At 34.8% G+C, this 20,700-nt stretch overlaps 3 protein-coding genes and 1 long non-coding RNA gene across 14 annotated transcripts in view; 2 read left to right on the top strand and 2 right to left on the bottom strand.

Annotated features, from left to right (window-relative positions):
* The window catches only part of LOC110834267 (mediator of RNA polymerase II transcription subunit 25), a 32,741-nt gene extending 22,362 nt beyond the window's left edge, over nucleotides 1-10,379 (bottom strand). Inside the window, exons 1-2 of the mRNA XM_087354148.1 lie at nucleotides 10,245-10,379; nucleotides 7,944-8,099 (exon numbers count right to left, since the gene is read on the bottom strand). The gene's annotated coding sequence lies outside the window, so the exon portion shown is untranslated. The remainder of the gene's footprint in view (nucleotides 1-7,943; nucleotides 8,100-10,244) is intronic.
* Nucleotides 3-9,010, top strand: LOC110834274 (beta-1,3-galactosyltransferase 1). Of its 3 annotated transcripts, none has more exons than XM_022073247.2 (3): nucleotides 3-563; nucleotides 5,925-6,277; nucleotides 6,684-9,010. In XM_022073247.2, the coding sequence occupies exons 1-3, from the start codon at nucleotides 488-490 to the stop codon at nucleotides 7,371-7,373; spliced, it is 1,119 nt and encodes a 372-aa protein (XP_021928939.1). In that variant the 5' UTR covers nucleotides 3-487; the 3' UTR covers nucleotides 7,374-9,010. The 3 variants fall into 3 exon arrangements, with proteins under 3 accessions (XP_021928939.1, XP_021928940.1, XP_087210305.1); XM_022073248.2 differs by lacking the exon at nucleotides 3-563 and adding an exon at nucleotides 1,976-2,198; XM_087354179.1 differs by lacking the exon at nucleotides 3-563 and adding an exon at nucleotides 3,244-3,639.
* A 1,005-nt stretch (nucleotides 10,380-11,384) lies between the features above and the next one.
* LOC147873042 (uncharacterized) lies at nucleotides 11,385-19,915 on the top strand. The gene is made up of 2 exons (XR_015536611.1): nucleotides 11,385-11,515; nucleotides 15,648-19,915. It is a non-coding gene; the product is annotated as an uncharacterized LOC147873042 (long non-coding RNA).
* The window catches only part of Gyc88E (Guanylyl cyclase at 88E), a 72,521-nt gene continuing 63,293 nt past the window's right edge, over nucleotides 11,473-20,700 (bottom strand). For 8 of the 9 annotated variants that reach the window (XM_087354154.1, XM_087354152.1, XM_087354155.1 and 5 more), the window contains 5 exons: nucleotides 20,032-20,178; nucleotides 18,465-18,645; nucleotides 17,471-17,698; nucleotides 16,649-16,873; nucleotides 11,473-16,075 (listed from right to left, as the gene is read on the bottom strand). In XM_087354154.1, the coding sequence (XP_087210280.1) occupies nucleotides 15,375-16,075; nucleotides 16,649-16,873; nucleotides 17,471-17,698; nucleotides 18,465-18,645; nucleotides 20,032-20,178 (1,482 nt within the window). In that variant the 3' untranslated portion in view covers nucleotides 11,473-15,374. The remainder of the gene's footprint in view (nucleotides 16,076-16,648; nucleotides 16,874-17,470; nucleotides 17,699-18,464; nucleotides 18,646-20,031; nucleotides 20,179-20,700) is intronic. The other variant, XM_087354158.1, reaches the window with a different exon arrangement.

The raw sequence follows: 20,700 nt of genomic DNA, 5'->3' as shown, positions 1-20,700 counted from the left end.
GCACAATGGTCGAGATCGGCACAGACGCTCTCGATTTACTAGCGCTCGGGCGCATACAGAACAAATACTCCAACGTGAGATTCATCTAAAACCAATGGATTATGATAAGACGATCCACCTGATGTTTGGTTCTGCTATCTGGAGGCGAAGTCAGTTTATGTAATGGGTGATAACAGCAACCGACTGATAGAGGCTATTTCGCCACCTATTATAGACAGCAGAAGAAGCGATTGTGGCGAGCTAAAAGACAATCAGTGAGGTTACAGCTCTTAAACTGACCAGAGTGCTACAGTAAAGGAGAAAAGAGCTGAAAGGCGAAATAATTACAAACTATAACGCCAAAGTGACATACGTGATCGAATTAACCTACATACAAACCAACAATTTCATTAATATTCATAATGTTCTTCGGGTAATAATCGTAACATGCAGAATATGAAGATAACTGACCGGTTTATTTGATGCACTGGCAAAATATTTTCAATCCATGCAATCGACAAGGAATCTAAACTACTTCTGCTGTAGAGTGAGAAATATTCGTCAGTCTTCAGTCACCAAGCACGGTAAGAACTTTTCTTTGAATAGAATTGAAAGAAGCTGCTTTGTTGGTGGTGTGGTGTATTGTTATCAATTAAAATGTTACTGACGTCAATTCCTCTTCGTATTATAGCTTAGAGACAATTATTTTTGTAACTAGTGTGGCTATGAATGTCATCTTTAACAGAACTAGTATCTATCTAAGATGCCTAAAGATTCTGTCTACTTGTAACAACCACAGAGTCTGAAAACAACGATAGACTTCACGAAATTCTATAATTTTATTTTATACTCGCACAATTTCTTCCACATAGTAATTAAATACAATTTTAATCAAGATATTTATTTCGCATTACATCACTGTCAAACACACGTCTGTATTATCAGTTTTTTAATCTTCTCACCGAAAGTCGCGGCCTTTGATGATTCTTGGTACACCTATGTTTAATGAAGCATTTTCAAATTAATTCGTTATTTACTCTGAATGTTATGACTGTGAATTATAACTTCGAAAACTACGCGTGCTTTGACCTATTTAAGATATTTCGCCTGATTTTTTCTTGGTGAAAATAAGAAAACCCACGAAAAACCTGTAAGTCTCAGCGCCGAGATACGAACTCTGGACCTCCCAAATACGAAGCAAAAGTAATAAACATTCGATCTTTTATCTTCTACTTTTGCACGAGCCAGTGAGCTCTTGGCTCTCAAGCAAAAATATGCACACATTTCTGGCAGTGTTTAGCCTGCTTGCTATTCTGCGCAACAGTTGAACTTAATTACATAGACAATAACGCATACACACACAATTGCCAATGTCAGATGCAGAATTATAATCCGAGGCCTATGTTGCCAAACATCCCAGAGGAACGGCTTGTTGAAATATCCGGCCGATTTCCGACAAGGCTGTCCTCAAGCCTTGATATCTTAATTGTTCCTGATATAACTGAAGAATTAACCACAAGATTTAATTTCAGCTACACGGTCTACATATTGTTGGTAAACTTAAAACTTTTATCAAGCATTAATTTAAAATAGAATTCCAAGACATTTTCTTTTTCGAAAACTATACCAAAAGTGAATACTGACCTTCTGAATCCGAAGAAGAGCTAGGAAAAACAACAGTTGTAAAACAGAAGAGAAGATATGGAGCAGAAGCGAGACAATTTTCTTCTGAAAGACAGAAAAAGCATCTGATTGTTAAAAAGTCCCCATGCAATGCCCGTTCGTCCTTGTGATAAGGACAGAGTGATAGTGAAGACTTTAGGGTGATAAGTAGTAAAAGTTTGAGACAGAGAGAGAGGAATTTTAATTTTATTTCAACTGAATAATATTTAAAGAATGTATGTTTTGAGGTTTTCACAGCGGTGAGTATGAAGATTTCTGTCTTGTGGGTTGTTGCGTTGTAAACTTCTACCAGACTACACAGCGCAACAACCCAGAAGACAGAAATCTTAATATATAAAGAGTTAGAGAAAATGTATTCCCACACATCTTAAACAAATGTCACCAAATGTTAAAGTGATTCCAGTGAGAACAAAAAATAAATTGTCGATATATTATACCGCATGATTGGGCATGCGCGTAGGTACTCCGTTGGCATTGTATCGAGCACCGTAGCACAACCATCGCACACGGCTCGGACATGAAGACTATAAAACACGGTAAGTTTAACTAATTTTACTAAAGAGCACAATGCATCAAACATATTACAATGAGTTCCATGCTGCACAAACCTGTGCTACAGAACTTGTGTTATTACAATTGCACTGACGTAAATTAATTTTATAATCTAGCAATCAAATGGGATGAAGCTATGAGTTTGTGTTATGTGCTCGTGCGCAGACGGCCACACGATCGAATTACATTCAGGTCACTATTTATTTATTACTACTTGCAACGTTAAATATATACAGAATATTATCACTATTAATATTAATAATTCTTATATTTGTGAGAATTATTAGGCAACACGGAGTTTTCCTCCGGGGGCTTCCCCTGTTTCTCCGTGGCATCCCAACAATTACTCCATTCACACACAGAAGAAGGCAATGGCAAACCACTTCTGGATCATCTGCCAAGAACGTATATGAACAGGTCCCAGTCCGAGAAAAGGATGGAAGGATCCTGTTCATATGGACCTGTCGTCAGACAGAACACTAAATAAATAAAAAATTGTTTATGGCAGATCATAATAATCCTGTGGCTATATACAGTCGCCTGTTATTATTCATAATTGTCAATTAATCACACGGGTCTTGTGTTAAATTTGTCGTATATAACCTAACAGTTTCGCGTGGTTATTAACACTCAAATAGTATTTCACGAGCAATATTGTATGCTCATGATCTATTTTGATATTACATTTCACAGGCCTACCTCTAACAGGTAATTATTTATCGTTGTCGAAATGTTCAAACGTTAAAAAATAAGTTTGAAACAGTTGCCATGTTGTAATTTTTGCGTTCTAGAAATAAGTTACACTAACAAAAGTTGCATCGGCGTATTTTGACGTAAATACGTCTATACGGAAGGGTCATTCGGCAAAAACAGCGTTAGGAAAATGATTTTATATGAACTCTTACGTGCATAACAATGCTTTACTCCTTTACCTAAGAAACTAATTGTTATGTCATCTGTTTACTCGGCATTGTTGTGTTTCATTACTGCCGTCAACAATCCGCTTTCGTTATTGCGGAAACAGCTCTGCTGTGAATCGCTTGTAGAAGAAGTGCGTCGTAGAGTAGATAATATTGTGCTGTTAAAAACGTTTTATAATATCACAATTACTTATCTTATATAAGAATTATTAAGAAATCTGTGATACAGCCCTCCACTCTCTCCATTTTAATTTTGATTAAATTGGGCATTGCGGATGGACATCGTGGTCTCTTACAATTGAACAAAGATTCCTATTTATTATTATTGTTCATCACATTTAATTTTTTCATCTGCATTTGTGAACTCGTGAAAGAGAATTAGGCTTGTCTTATTTTGGCGTAAATACGTCTATACGGAAGGGTCATTCGGCAAACACAGCGTTAGTTACGAAGATGTGTAAGATCCAGCGCCTAGTCACCTTTAAACGTTCATTCTTCAGGATTGGTAAGAGTAAGGGTAATGTAACCTATATGTAAAATTATAAGGACCTTTAAGAATCTGTAATGTATTTTATTGTAATTATAATGAACCAATGTGTACAATTTTCAATGCATCTGGCGCGTTAAGCGCCCGCCTCTCGAAAGCCGTAAGAGATGGATCTGGACATATTGCGTACGAAATACGTATTACGTCTTGAGCTTTCCATATAAGATTTTACATATCACAAATGGTTTGGGTTCTACAAACATTTATTTATACAAATAACTTAAGTTGGGTAATGCAGCCTAGAAATTACGTTCAACACAATTTGAAGAAAAAAAGCCAACGGTTCTCAAGATAGGAAAAAATGCATGTGCATAAACTGTCTGTCTGTTATATTCTCTACAAGCTTTGTCCGGAACACCTTTCCCTTACACAAATATGTATATGGGGGCGTGTGTGTGTGTTCGCGCGAGTTACGCTCTCAAGATGGAGGCAAAAACGCGCCTGGACTTCATGCAATCTCTTATTGCTGTCCGATTTTAACCAAAATTGGTATGTGTCAACAAAATAAATTACATCAAATTTAAATAAAGAAACAGTCAAAGGTTACAGCTGTTTCATGCGTTGAGACGGGCGGACATAACCTAACAAAGTTTTCCAACTTGCACAATAAAGACTGCTCGGCATGGTCTAACAAATTCAAGTGTTTCCTGCTTTCCCTCGGGCTTTACTTAACGACCGCAGACTTAAAAATCTTTTTTCGGTGCTCAACTAATGAAGTGTGAAGGATCTTAAAAAATTATGTCCTTGGTTTTTTTTTTTATTTTACGAATCGTGTTCTGTAAGAGTGTCTGCTTGAAATCGTATGAACTAAGTATTCATCGCACAACCAGCCAAGCAATTGAGACTAACCTTGAGATCATGGCAGTTTATAGTCTAGGAGATAATAACTAGCAGTCCTCTTGATTGTAGTAAATTGGCCAGTAACATTATAATCCACGAACCGTGATGACTGCGGATAGATTTAGAGCTCTCTGTATTGTGGAGAGGGTTTAAACTTACCATGCGTTGTTTTAAAGCTGTGGAAGAAAAATGCATCATGGAGATGTCATGTTTGTTAGTTTTAAAGTTTCGACTCCTAACAGATTTGACGAGGTTTTGTTTCATTTTGCTAGGAGGGGGCTTACACTAATTTATCGGGCAATTTTATTTCACATCATGCTGGGCAAATAAAAAAGGTATAAAGTAAAGTTGTATCTGGTTCTTAAATATGTACCAGCCATGCACACGCATGGGGGAGTGGAGATATAGCTCCACGGATTAGCCTCGGCACTAGATGGAGGTGAGTGGTGAAGTTCACGCAACGACTGTTAATACGAATTAAGTCCAAATAGAAATTGATCGAAGTTATCACAGCCCAACCATTTCTAATGATATTAAAATAAAAAAGTATAAGCAGGCTGGGGCAGTGGTGACATTCTGCTTACTAACGGAAAGCGATTAGCGTCTTATAGCCTCACTGTCCCCTGCCAACTTTGTTTGGCAATGTCAGTACTGTTTCTGCTTTCTGAAGAATCGACAACACAGTAGAATGTTTTGAATGACCAACTGATTAGCCAGCTGAGTTTTTGTCATCTTATCTGTCGCCAGATCAGTTTAAGGTCAGAGTCGAGAAATAGTTAGGGCTAACGTATGGAGAAGCAGACAAACGGGAGAGAAGAAACTGAAATAAATGCGCGTATTCTATTTGACTGCGCTCAAGAAGTAGCCAGTCGAATTGAAGCATACGAAGACGAGACTTATATCCACAATAATCGTATCAACCTCGTAAAATAACTGGACTGACGAAAGTTGTTCATGATCAGACAAGGAAAGAAAGATGAATGTGTGGCATGTGGAAACAGATGAAAACACAAACTATAAAAAATAGTGCATGACTGAACAAACATAGAACGAAAAAGTGATGACCACTCTTATAGCATTACATTGTTACGCCTATTGCATTGCAAATGGTTACCAACGTTTCGGAGGGACATATTACCTCCATCTTCAAGACAGAAAAGGGCTTAGGAACATGTAATTAGGCATAATCATGAATATAGTCGTCTTCTGGGTCATTGCACAATGTAGTTTTCTGGCCTTATACAAATGCCTTGGAGGGAGGGGAAAACTATTTCCACCTTCAGGGCTGAAGCGATATCACCTAAAACCTACATGGAGCATCAACAATTGACAAGACCAGCATCTATACTCACACCGCCATAAATTCTCTAATCTCACAAGATGATGACTGTTTTAAATTTCAGGAATTGGAGTCTGCATTATCGCTCTGTGTCTTTGTCTGAGCCTCCAGCTACGGTGGACTGTTAGCAGAGCACCAGACACTGGACAACCTCAAGTGGACGAAAAATTTGAATGGCTACAAGAAAATCGAGATGTGAGACAGTATGTACTGCCTGATGTTGGAACAACGCTCCTGGGTCCAGAAATATCATGCAGTGACAGACTGCGCCTTCTGATTCTTGTGACCTCAGCTCCAGGCAACAGAGAACAAAGACAGGCTGTCAGGGATACGTGGGGCTATGTTGCACCTGTACCTGACACCAGATTGCTCTTCTTTCTCGGGCACGATGGTGATGGGTGGCCTCCACAAACAATGGTGAGAGACCACACTGTGTCAATAAACCAACTTTTCTTATGACTCTCAGAATAGGCAATTACTATTTCCCTAAACACCATTAACCAAATATATTTTGTAGAGGAGACACGTCAAGTTTTCTCTGAGGCAGGAACTGAATTTTTAAATATTATTTAGACACTTGTCATATACTTTCCCCATATTTGCACCTACTCTGCTACTATCCTTTCTAATTCTCTCTCTGACAAAGGATTAAAAATTTCATATGCCTGTTTGTCTTTGAAGAACTCTCAGAAATAACCACCAATTCTGTCACTACGTATTTTCGAAATTATAAAACAGAAGTAATAAAGCAGAGACTTCATAACCCCCAACATAATTATTTATATTAATCTAAAATGCAGTAATCCTAAATATTTTGTTACAGAAATTAGTGTTGTCAGAAGTTGAAAAATATGGTGACATCGTTGTGGAGGATTTCATCGACAGTTATCACAACCTGACACTCAAGAGCGTATTCATGTTGAAGTGGGCTATGAACCACTGCAGATCAGTGCCATTTGTGTTGAAGACAGATGATGATATGCTCATAAACATCCAGGCACTTCTACACGAGTTAAAAGACGACAGGTACAAGCCTTACGAGCCACTAATCATAGGAAGAATACAAGAAGGGTCCATACCATATCGAGACAGATCATCTAAATGGTATATACCATACTGGTTATATGAAGCAACAAGTTTCCCTACCTTTGCCTCTGGTACAGGATATGTTATGACACAGAAAGCTGTGTCAGAAGTATATTATAAAGCTTTAGACACCCCTCTTCTACCATTAGAAGATGTTTTCCTCACAGGTTTAGTTGCTACTAAAAGCCTTGGAATTCCTCTGATAAATATACCGAGATTCCATAATGATCGACCCCGATTTGTCGAACATCCATGTCTGTATCACCATCTCATCACAGTCCATGAACTGACACCAACACAGCTCAAGAGACTATGGACAGCTCTATCAACACTTAAACCAGCAAAATGCAATTCACTTTATGCAAGATTCCTGGCATATTTTTTTGGTACTGGTCATTATGAAGTAATTTCTGATGTAGTCTGGTAAATTAGGGAAAATACAGAATCGATAGTTAATATAAATTGGAATACTTCTTATTTGACATGAGCTTTCTTTGAAAATCTGCATGCCTTGTTGGTCTTGATTTGTTCCAAATATAAACATGTCGGTGCAAAGACAATCACACTACAAATTATCGCAGCATAAAATAAAAAATTTTATTCGTCATATTCTATTAAATACTTACCAGACTGAAACATGTTTAAATAAAAGTTGCCTGCCTTAATAACATCTATTTTGTATGGCATTTAGGAATACCAATATATTTTTAATGCAAATAACTTTTGAGAAAAATTATAAAGTGCATCTTCAAAGTAGGACTTATGCTAGACCAATATGAACTGAAAAGTAAATTCATCTGACAACCAAACTTAATCAAAAATTTTTTCAGGAATTTCTGAGATAAAATGTGTAGACAGATAAACTTCCCATTATTAATTTATTTTATACAACTTGTGCAAGTAATACATAATAAACATTTATGGTTGCCTTTTGAGCTGTAATAATGTGCGGACAAGTAGGAAGGTACCCACATTCCTCCAAAATTCTGATTCCTACCTAGAAATCCATATGGTGTCAGAAACCAGACAATCGCCATCAACATCTTCACTGCTGTGAGAACCTCAACTCCCCAACAACATAAATTGTTGTGCTGATGTGGATCTCGGCTTATATGGGTAAACACTGATGATGCCACAAGGCAGGGAAAGGCTTCTGTATAAATAAAAGTAAATACTGTGATAAGTGCAGTTTTTTTATTATTGTGATAACATAAACTTCACAAAGTGCCAGTTTGTAACTTCACATTTCACTCATTAACTTCAATATTACTTTGCAATCAGTGTTATTTAATACAGTCTCAAATTAAAAGCTTTATTTGAAAGTTTAAACTATAAGATGCAACTGGAATTTTACTTTATAAAAATGTTACAAAGTAAAAGCATTTCAGAATCACTAATAAAGTAAATGAACATATATATATATATATATATATATATATATATATATATATATATATGCTACATCATTCTTGTGCAATTATTTCTGCAGTAATTCTGTAGTTAGGATTTGAGGTTTTCACGATTGTTAGTCTGAAGACGGCTGTCTTCTAGGTTGTTGTGCCATGTAGTCTGATAGAAGTTTACAGACGTTTCAGAGGTCCTGCTGCCTCAATCATCAGGCACTAACTGCTGTTGGTAAACTTCTACCAGACTGCATGGCACAACAACCCAGAAGACAGCCATCTTAGTACTGTAGCTGCCTGTAATCATAACTATGTAATTTATATTTGTGTTAAAAATTAGTATTATATTTGTGCTATGACATGTTCTACATCATTGGCTTAGGCCTATGAATGATCTATGGAGTGTAAATAAATTCTATTTTAATCTATCCATCTCTATACAACATGTCCTGGCCAGACATGCATAAACAGGTCCATTCATGCACAAATTTACAAGACCTGCTGCTGTGTAGAGATAATTATTTAATTATATATCCTACTCAATTGTATCTATTTATATTATTCCTGCCTTAACCCCTTTGATGCTACGTAATATGTAACTGAAGAAAATGTACATGTACATATTTATTTTTAATAAAAGTTGTGCTTTATATAAGACACATTTATTTATATTCTTAATATACTAGTTCCTATCAATGTTCACCCAACATATGCTGGACTACTTCCAAAATCAGAGTAACACTTCACTTTACAATAGTATACCACTACCCTATATATATATATATATATATATATATATATAAATACATACACATGCGTGCGCGCGCATAGCATACATCCTTTTGTAATCAAAAACAGTACGTGAGTGAGGTTACTGAATAACAAAGCAAAATAAACAAATAAAATGTCTTATACAGTAAATAAAGTATCCAAGTCTACATATGATTTTGGGACCTACCCACAGTCCTCTTCAGTTGATACCAAGGGTACACTCAGTATAAATTGCTGCTAATGGGAATTAAAGTATTTAATTCAGACTACTGCTCCTTTCTTTGAAGCAAGAACATCTATGTGATTTTCATTTCCTTCTTAGATAGATTACAGAGTGGCAGCAACATATACCAGTTCAACCATTCCTGATGTGATGAAGAATTTTGGTAGGATGTCTCTGGCCACTGTGACTTGGGGGAAATCACTTCAGTAGAAAGGCCTCCATGGCTGGTGAGGGTGAGCCTTGCCCCTTTTGAATTATACCATGGCATTTGCCTTACAACTGAGGAAAATCATGTAAGCTCAGTCAGGGTACATGAAACAAGTTCTGGAAGCTTTTTATAGGGCAAGCCATACGTAGCGAGTTAGAGTTGATGGTGCTGATTGGTGGAACACAGGAATGGGCCACTATCCAATGGGAGATGAGTAAGTGAGAAATTCTTTTATGAATATGGTATTGAAAAGAGGTGTTCATAAAAGAAATTTCCACATGGTCCTTGCTCATTGAATAGCAGACCACTCCTCCACTCCACCAACCAAAACCATTAAATCTTACACACCACCTATGGCCTGCCCTATATAAAGCTTCCAGAACTTGCCCACCTACACATCCACCTTGAAGATGGCAACTGCAATGTTTGCGAAACATTAATACTCAACATTGACGCCCAAAGCCGAAGTTACACACTGAACTCCAGCCGCAAAAACCTTCAGATAACAACGATTTCCTGTTCGTAATTAAAATCTCTCAATCACACCCGCTGGCAATGATATAATTTTCTTCTGTTGATAACTTTTACAATACGGTGACCACTTATCCGTCATTTGCTGGTAGATGTTCTGACACCATTGCTGCAGTTTCATTAGGGAACTCAAAACAAATATTTTATTTATATTTACCTTACCTGTTGTGGAAAGATTCTATTTCTTCTACTCTATCAGTAGCACTTAAGACGCCCGTATTAGTCTTGCATCCATCCCGTCTTGGTCACTGCATCAGTTCCATTCGTAATTCACGAACATCGTCCAAAGAATATTTCAATTAATTCTGAAAGCACCTTCTTCTCGCAAGACCGACGACAAAATTACCTTCTGTGTTCAAGAGAAAAGCGAAAAATATACCAGTAGCTGGCACAAGAAATTAATTTGTGGTTATTTGTTTCTTAGGTTATGTAGGCCTATTGATCTTATACTTGGTATTGTGTCGTTTTGCTCCTTGTGTAGGAATGTTTGAAACCAACAAACCACCTTACCTGCCAAGTCTCATGGAGCTCAGATTAAAGCTAAAGTGAAAACAGCTGCCTGATATTATGCCAAATATTATATCCCCATCACCCCACTGTCTTACAGATAGGAACTGCAACACAAAGTAGTAAACACAAATTCTCTTCAACATTTTTCTTTTTCTGGACTAAATCCATATTTTGTATATTAAAATGAAGCCGCAATGTTTCAGAGGCTACTCTGCCCCCATATTCAGGTGATAAAACCTACTCTGTTGGGTCTGCTAGGAGATACCCAATAGAGTAGGCATACTAAACAATGAATTTTTCCAGGAAAACAATATTTAATATGCCACACCACCATTAGAATATTTTAGAGTTATAAATTCTCTGTTCCATGGCACATTCATGTGCAACGTCCGATTCTATAATCCACAATTATGGCAGTAAACTTTTCAGGAGGAAAGGCTTAGGTACTTTATGCATTAACTGCTGTATTAAAAATTAAAGGTGTTAGGAATCATGTTCTGGTTGGGATCTCAGGTTCTCAGAGTGGTGAATATTAAGACAGCTGCCTCGTAGGTTGTTGCACTGTATAGTCTACCTAATTACATGGCATGCAACAACACTGAAGACAGCCATACTCATGTACTGGTTCTTGTTCTTTTCATCCATTTTATGGATATTCTTATATGTCAATGTTTACATTGCAGTTGCAGTTTGGAAAATAATCTAGGCTACATAGCAAACTTTCAGAATTCTAAAGTCCTGTGTTCCCATTACCTAGAAATCACGCCTTTATCTTCAGATGCAGACTGGCAGGAAATTGCTTATAAACATTCTGGCTATCTGAAACAGAAGCAGTAAAATCAACCATAAAAGGAACAGAAAAGGATATAAACAACCTATGGACAGTATAGATAACTTTATGCTCAATAACAACACTACAGAATGTGAGTATTTGAAAATAGAATTATTGGCCATTATCTAACCACTAACGTAGATACTACACAGTTGTAAGGTGTACAACACAGTCAAGAATATCATGTCACTGGTAATAAAATAAATACCTAACAACATTTATAGCATATTGTCTCTGTACAAATAATCAAAATACTGAACATTTAAAACATAATATATAAAATTCCACATGAAACATATACACATGTGAACTGTCCAAATAACTAGAACTAGATAGTACTCTATTAATCCTACATGCTGGTTTGTCATGTTGAGATGTGTGTACCACCTTAATAGAGATTTATTTCTTCCATTTGAATGTCATAAAACTGAAGTTCAAATTTACTCCAGAATATATTTTTATACCATATCTGCACCAGGGGTAGGGCAGAGTAAACATTATTCCCCACAATCATTTTTATAATAGCCACCAAAAACTGTTCTGATGCTGGGAGAAATTCTTAGATTTTTATGTATTTTTGTGGATTAACTAATAATAATAACATTACAAAATGTAGACTAATATGTAATAATACAACATGAAAAACTATATAAGATTTTAAGTTTCCATTGTGAATGAACACAATGAAGCTTCTCTTGTGACCAGTAATGTGAGAATAGAATTAATATCCAGTACACCAGAGGGTCTCTTTAGTTACTTTATGTATCTTTACTAATACTTTATCAATTTTACATCTTTATAGTTCCTTACATTTCAAAGCTATAAATAAATTAAAACATTAGAAAATGTTAATATCAAAGGTCATACACACATTCTCTATGTAGAACAACATCATGCATGTATAAATGTGCATAACTTAAAGGGATTAAATATACCTATTGCTAAATGTGTGCATTTTTTATAAAAATTAGAACATTCTTTAGCAGCAATCGTGGTCAGTATTTCTAAATCAATGCAAATGCCAGCATTACATACCCTAATTTTGGAGAGAAAAAAAGAATTAGTACAAAAATTTGATTTGAAGATATGTGATATCCTTCTTTTGACAGGGCAGATCTCAGTTTTGTTAATGAGTGAATCACTGTGTGTTCCATGTGGAATTTAACATTCACAATTCAATACACCATTTAAAGTATTGCCAGCAATACTTCTGCATTGAATTAATGATTAAAGCGTACAAGGCAATATATTATACACTAGGAAAATGTTTCTTATTGAAATATTCTGAAGAAGAAATATACTGATAGGAGCCTTAAGATACCATTCAATTTTGGAATGCTACTAATTTTGTATTATAATTTTATCAAAATTAAACTGTATTTTGTCTAGTGTATCATATTTTAAAATGTTTCACCATATGCTTTTACATTTTTAAAATGGATACAGATATTTACTTATTTTTGGAGTGTTTTCTTTTGGATTATGACATATTACAGGTGTAAAAAACATCCATTAAGTACAGTACCATTCAAATAGCCAACTTGAAAGTTGTATTTAAATCAGTGCTAAAGACAGACATTTCCAGAGTTTATGAGTTTCAGAATATTGCACAATAACTGTTCTCTTAAAAATAATTAGCAACAAAGAGTGATATAATGAGTGATCCTAAAGATCATGTCAGTAATGAAATGTTTCTGAAGACACTCTTAGTTGCATTTATATTACTTGTTTCATAGTACACTGATGAGACATGCCGGCAAGATAATATCACCATGACAATTTTCTCACTATACACCAAAACCAATATGAAAGGCAAACATGTATTAAAGTACTAGTAGGCCTAATGCTTCCATAGTTTTATAGTTCCAAGATGTAATCTTTTAGTTCTGTATTATATAAGATAACTTAATTTCATGAAATAAATTACAGGAAAAAATTAAAGTATGGGAAGATTATTTTCTCTATATAGTAAGCCCTTGTTTTCTGTCAACCCTGAATTTATTGCTTCTCATATTGCCTGGTTACTCTTTAACATCATTGTTTCCATAGCTGTCACCAGTGTCAACTTTTTAATCATCTAGCATTCATTAGTTGCACTGCAGACATCGGTCTAGCAACAGGACCTTCATATTTTGCAAATGCTAATGATTTTTTCCTCATTTGTTTATTTTACAATATAATCAGTGCCCATATCTGTGCAATCAATTAAGAAAGCCAAGAGGCCATCAATATTTACAACTTTGGAAATAAAAAATTATTGCTGATTTTGAAGCTGGAAAATAAGCAGTCATCAGAATTGTGGTAGCTGATCTTCATTGCTACAAGGACATCTTCCCTGAAATGAAGAAGGCTGGAATCAAACTAACACTAGAATCCTATTTCAGGATGATGAGTAATTCACATCCATCAACTTCTGCACTTTAAGTTTCTTCAATAAATTTATTAAATAGTAATTATTTTCTTAAAATTTAATTTCATGCATATTGGAATATATAAAATATGCAATTAATAAATTATTAAACTATTCCAAATTTGTGTGCTTATTTACCCATAATATTAGTCTGATGGTCAATTATTTGATTTCCCCAGGAACAAATTATCATTTCAACACACGATTCAATACTTCTGAAATTTACATTTCCTTATTCAACTAATTTATAAGGGACTAATTACTGACAGATACAGAGGACTTACTGTAACAGATTAGAACATCATGCGACATTCAATTCATTTGACTCAGTGTATGACCTCAAATTTAAAACAACAGCTTTTTTCAATATAACCATAGTTTCCAATTTTACGAAACCAATTTCATGAAAATAGTTTCCTCTGAGTACAACCCTCTTAAGAGTCATAAAACCATAAATGAATCTGTTCATACTAGTGGGTGACTGTGAACTCAATATCTTACAGAACTTATTAACAATTTCCTTACATGAAATCACCAAAACCACAGATATATTTAAAATGTTATTTTAACAGAAGCAACACCAAAATTTTTAACTGAAATAACACAAAAATTTTGAACATACACCCCAAAATCAACATAATATAAAATATTTAAAATGTGAATTTCCTTTATGAAACACTGAAGAGCCAGACATAAATAATGTGAACATTTCTAATAGTATCCATAAAATTAAATAAGTCTTCTTGAAAATTACGTGTAACTTGAGAACAAGGTTTTGGATTGCTTAACATTATGTAATTAAATTTCAAATGTGTTTCAATGTAATTCAAATAAAACAAATGGGAAACATATACACATGAGCCCATTATAACATTCACAGAAATAACACCAGATATTTCAGCCATATTATGAAGAGATTTAAAGATGGAAGACAGGCAAAAGTCTTTGTAAGATGGTTTATGGGCACTAGATCTCTGTTCCTCAATTGTTCCATTCACATCCTTCAAGAATATTATTGCATGATATTTTAAAATTATTATTCTCCTGCATAAAATAGACTGAGATGTCATCCTAATTCTTTTCCAGATAATTTAAAAATATTCATACTACTTTTCAAATGCACAATATTCAGCCCACCATATTACAACTCCACTACAACTTCACTGAAACAAGATCTGGCATACAAATAACTGCAGTGATACAAATGCAGCCCAGATTAACAACGAACAAAATTGTTTAGCTGTCTTGTTAGTAACAGAATTTTCCAATTGAACCTACAGAAGAATATCTGTTACCAACAGCACACCCACAAATTATTACAGAAGTTGAATATAATTGAATGCCTTTGTCAATTACAAGTATAGTAGAAGGAAAATGCTATATAAAAGCTCAACAAATTATTTCATTAAGTTTCATTGGTACATTATTGCATTTTGAACATTATATTCTGGAAAGGGTTACTTTGGAAACTGCCTTCTTGTCATGGAAATAAATCCAATTTTGGTTAAGTTATGAATGTATGGTGAATGCTTGCACATGTTCACACTAGAACACAAGAGTTGCTGTGTAGACGATGTTTGCTACTGCCACTGTCACCACTTCCAAACCTTGCACAACAGTGCTGTTGCTGTTGTCCATGGTAACTGTGATTATGACGATGGTGATGGTGGTGACGATGTTGACTGTGATCCTGCTGCTGCTGCTGTTGTTCCTCATCTAAAAGGACTACTCGTCTTGCCCGCACACAAAGATTCCCATCTGACTGTGATGTGGATGGTAGCCCCACTGACCCCCTTGGTATATTTGTTCCTAGAACTTCATCTTCATCACTCCCCTCAGCAACATTCCTAGGCAATGGATTCATCTCACTGTCTGCCAGGCTGCCTCTCTGACTGGAAAGTTGCATTGACACTTCTGTCGTGGTGTCAGTGACTGAGACAGGAGCAGGAGTTGGAGTTGTTGGAAAGATGGGGATGGATGGTGGAGAGGGACAGGGTATTGGGGGTAAGGGTAATATTAATGGTTCATTTGGATTATTAAGTGAAGAAGGAGATTTGCATAATAATGTTCCTGTTCTTGAAGAAGTAGCAGTAACAGTAGTTGTAGTTCTTATGAGAGAGGGTGCTGTCAAAGTCCTAGAACGAGGCGCTTTGAGAGAGACTTGGTCATTGGTTTCATGTTCACTGATGACAGAATGGCCACACGTCATGAACACTGCACCCATAGAATTCGATCGGGACTCTGTAGAAAGTAAGGTGGCAAATATGTTTATGGAAAGAATATGAAATCATAAGTAAGAAGTGTTTCCACCAATTCATGCGAATTCTGTAAGTGAATTACTATTTAATTTCAATTAACATCTACAATTAAGACTTTAAAGTTGTGACAAACCATGTATCCAAATTATCTTTTATTAACCTTAAATTTAAAATTAGGCACAATACATAAAGTAGCTGGTATAAGGGTAAAAGGATAAGCCCAAAAACTTAAACGAACATATGACTGCTGTCAAACGGTCAAAATGGCCTGTAATTTAGAAAAATTAGCACTTCAGCCTTAAATTCATTTATATTATATATTTTTTAAAAAAAAATTGATACACCTGATTTGCAAGGACTTATTCTTTGATTCCTTAACTTTTAGGGCTCATATTTACAAGTTTACTTATGTCTTAAAACATTTCAGCATTCTAAAACTAGATGATAATATTCTTGAAATGAGAGTGCAGTTTGTTGCTTTCTTGAATACTAAAGATATTGAATATTATATAATTCAAAACATTTTCACATCAAGTGCTGTAGCCAGATAACCTACCTCTTTGTTTGTTTATCTTGACTGGAGAGTTTGCAATGGACCGCCTCGCTATATCCTGGAAGGTAACAGGAGAATAAACTCGACGCTCTTCACCAATGCTTGTCAGCCCTAACATAGATCCTTTTTCAGGTTTTTCATATTCTGATTTTGTACCGACAGATGATGGTCGCCGAGCTAGTGGCATACGAAATTCACGGCGATCAAGCCAGTATGTCTTCATACTACCTGAAATTAAATAGTTACAAGTATATCATGAGATACATTTTACGTTACAGTTTTGAAATGCTTCTGTAAATAAATATTTAAATAATCTGTATATGGATGGATATTTTCACAGATACGCAACACTGTGTCTCAGTAAATTTACATTAAAACTTTATTCTCTACTAACCATTTGAATCCAGTGCTAATTAAAATAATATTTAGATTAAGTTTTTATCTGTGGCTGTGGTTCAAAGGTAAACAAGGTGAGTGGCTGCTACAGATGATCAAGGAAGATGGAAAAAAATATTATATGGCAATGATATGATCAGAAAGACAGGGTGGAATGGGAATTAGAAATGAAGAACCAGTTATAAAGTGAAAAGCTGTAACAAGGGTATGTACCACTGACATAAAAATAGGTAATTTTATGGAGCATCTATTTATAAATAAATAAAACAAAAATACAATATTTACAACTACCATCAACAAAACAAAAGAGTGTTTAAAAGGATTTTAAGAAAACGTTTATTATAATTGCTTGTCAGATTTTGGTCATATCTACCTTTCATCTTGCTTTTATTACCATTACACCTCCTCATTATGCTTTTTTTTACATACCTTTCCCTTTAACTTGAATCTCTCCACGTTCAGTGACCATGTATATTGGAGACAGCAAATCACGGGTTGACTGAGAGATATGAATCTTCATTGCCTCACTTGTCGACTCCATGCGTGAGGCTGTATTGACAGAATCGCCAAACAGACAATAACGAGGCATCTTGAGTCCTACTATGCCAGCTACTACTGCACCAGAATGCACACCCACTCGGATCTGCAGATGAGAACCTATAGAGGAAGACACTAATCAGACCATAATATGATTCCAATAACTTTATAATAAGGAAAAACCTACCATTGTCATCCACACCATCCTGATTTATCATTCAGATATCTAAACTCAGACCTTTTTGTATACTCAGCTGAAATATTTAAGGTGCAATTAATTCCAAAGATTTACATTTAGATGGTTTGACATATACAACTTTGATTATTTCCAATGAGATGTCTTAGATTACCATCTAAGGCTGGGGCCACACGACCGTACAAAGTATGTCCGTTGTAACGCACATCGTGACGTCCATCATAGAATTATGAAGGGGCATATAGGGTACAACACACGAAGCCTAAACCCTTATCAGCTATGCATCACGGCTTATGTACAGTCCAGCTAAAAATGTGGTTAAAGCAGCATATCACTAAACCATTAACCTGTACAAAGTGCGGCTGACAGCTCAGTTGTATAGGCATTTAAAACCCATATCCCTTATGTTTTATCTCTTCAAAAGTACAGTGTGATGAATTAAATTGTGTGGTCAAGCAAGAAAACTTAATCCAATGTCACCAGCACCTACCTTTTTTTCAGGTATGCATTTCCATTCTCAACTTTAATTTTAATATCACTTATTTTCAGATCTACTGCTTTCCTCATTAACATAGTTAATATACTTACCTTACAAGATATCTTTCTTGAATAATATATACATGTAAAACTACTCTGCAATTGTGAGAGAACCGTAAGCTACATATTAGTTTTACTGGAATTTGATACTACCTGTAGAAGGATCCTTTAGATCAGTGATGGCTTCCACCATATCAAGGGCCATGTCACACACCTTCTCAGCATGACTGATTTCCTTTTCTGGTGCACCTGATACTACCATGTATGCATCACCTATTGTCTCCACCTGGCGGCGACATAAAATACCCTGTTGAGGCCTACGATGCGCGAATGCCTAATGTGCCATCAGGAGAGTCAGGAAGATGAAAGTAAGGACAACATACAAGTACAGAAAGAAGAGAGAAAAAGGAGAAAAAGAAAGGAAAAAAACTGTTACTAATCTGGGAATGCAAATTAAAATAATATAATTACATTACTGAATCTTAGAGTAGTGTATCCAAAAGAAACTTAGTATTAAACATTTATATATAACCAAGCTACAGTTTGGCCTTTAGAAATTTGAAGAGTTATCAATCATAGTGCAGTCAATGATCACTCTACAGTATCAATAAAGAAATAAGAGTTAAATAATTCCAGTGAATACAGAAACATATGACAGAAAATAAATTTAACACAAAAAAGTAATAGCAGGCGTGCAGAAGCTGGGAATAATGAAATTGTGATATGTATACAATGTGCCAAAAACATATTCAGGATTTCAAAATTGTTCTCTTTTTAAATAACAACAACTTATTACACATATTCACAAACAGACTATGCTACTGGTGTAGACAATGTCCTTTTATCACAAATTATTTCATTTAAAATTAACTTTTGACACACAAAAAGCATTCTTCTTATATTGTTACCCATATTTTGAGCATGGTGTGAACCAATAAATTGTATGTAGTGCAGAAAATTGTTTCAGAAAATGTTAGAAACTTTATATTACAACAAGAATTTACCAAAATGAAAACTGGTGCAAATTTTATAAATTTTCTGTCATTATACTATCACATACAACAAACTAAATGATCCAGAAGTTACTGAATTAAAAAAACATCTGAGACATGAATTATAAAAATAAATGTATTAATTCCTTCAAAGTGTCTTCTTCTAAATCAGTATCCCTTTGTCAATGGTGTGTAGTAACTGAAAAGAATATGTGAAATTTACCTTTTATATCCCTCTATTGTGACCAATGTATTCAATTTAATGTTTTCAACTAACTCAAATTGGAGTTATGCCAAGAAAATAAAGAAGTTGATCCAGTTTGATGTGTAAATTTGGTAGTACATGACTCTACTGATTGAAAACTGTCCATAAGTATACTTTTTTATAAATAATCTGCAAATAAAAATGTGTTTCAGATGTAACTTATAGTCAGTACTGAGAAGAGAATTCTGTGTTGTGTGTACAATTTATATGTACTGTTTTAAATAACACTACCCTGTTCAAATACTAAATTGATCTTCAGGAATATAAGTATATGAATTGGACTTACATATGGTGTACTGTAAAATCTTCTTCAGAATAAATGGCAAAAAATAAAACTTTGAAAACATTATGACTAGTTTTCTTTATGATTTGTTACAAGTAACTTCAATATCGTTACCAGTCTCTAATTAAATCTTTAACGGGTTATAAATAATCAGTAAGACAGAAATAAATTATGGCATACCTTGTAGACACCATTTCGTTCAGTAAGCGTGTCAAATATGGAATACATCGCATTGAGCATTGAGACAACTTCCATAGGTGTGATACGGCTGCATATTTCTGTGAATGTCACCACATCAGAGAACAGGATAGATACACTGTCAAACATCTGCCACAATAGAAACAAAGGTTGCCATATAGTCACTGTCAATATGCATTTTGTTTTACAAATTATTAATAGGTACTACTGCAACAAATATATAACATTCTCAAACACCCTCTAGCCTAATCCTCTCAATAAGCACATTTTATGTTTGGACAATATAAATCTATATTCATCAGAGTTACATCATATTTCCTTTGAGTGTCAGTAAAATACCTCTCAGTAATTCAATATTTTTCTCTGACTTCAGAAGTAATTACCTCTAAATTACAATAGTTTTATTAAGATTGTTTATAAGCCAATCTAGTTTTGTATATACGTTGTAAATTTACTTTTATATTTATTCTATACTAAATTTTCCCCAACCTCCTTTCTTTATTTCTATGTTATTAATATTACTCTATTTAATGATTTCTACTTTGAATGGTGTGTATTTGGATACGAAATAAATAAATAAATAAATAAGTCAATCACAGCTTCATAATTCCAGAAGAAAAAGAGCAAAACATCGAACTACTGAAATGAAAA

This window comes from Zootermopsis nevadensis, unplaced genomic scaffold (assembly GCF_977971745.1).
Source record: "Zootermopsis nevadensis isolate Lab colony 2312 unplaced genomic scaffold, Znev_1.0 Znev_ptg000022l, whole genome shotgun sequence".
NCBI classification, from domain to species: domain Eukaryota; kingdom Metazoa; phylum Arthropoda; class Insecta; order Blattodea; family Termopsidae; genus Zootermopsis; species Zootermopsis nevadensis.
This window is presented reverse-complemented; position numbering and strand designations above follow the sequence as displayed.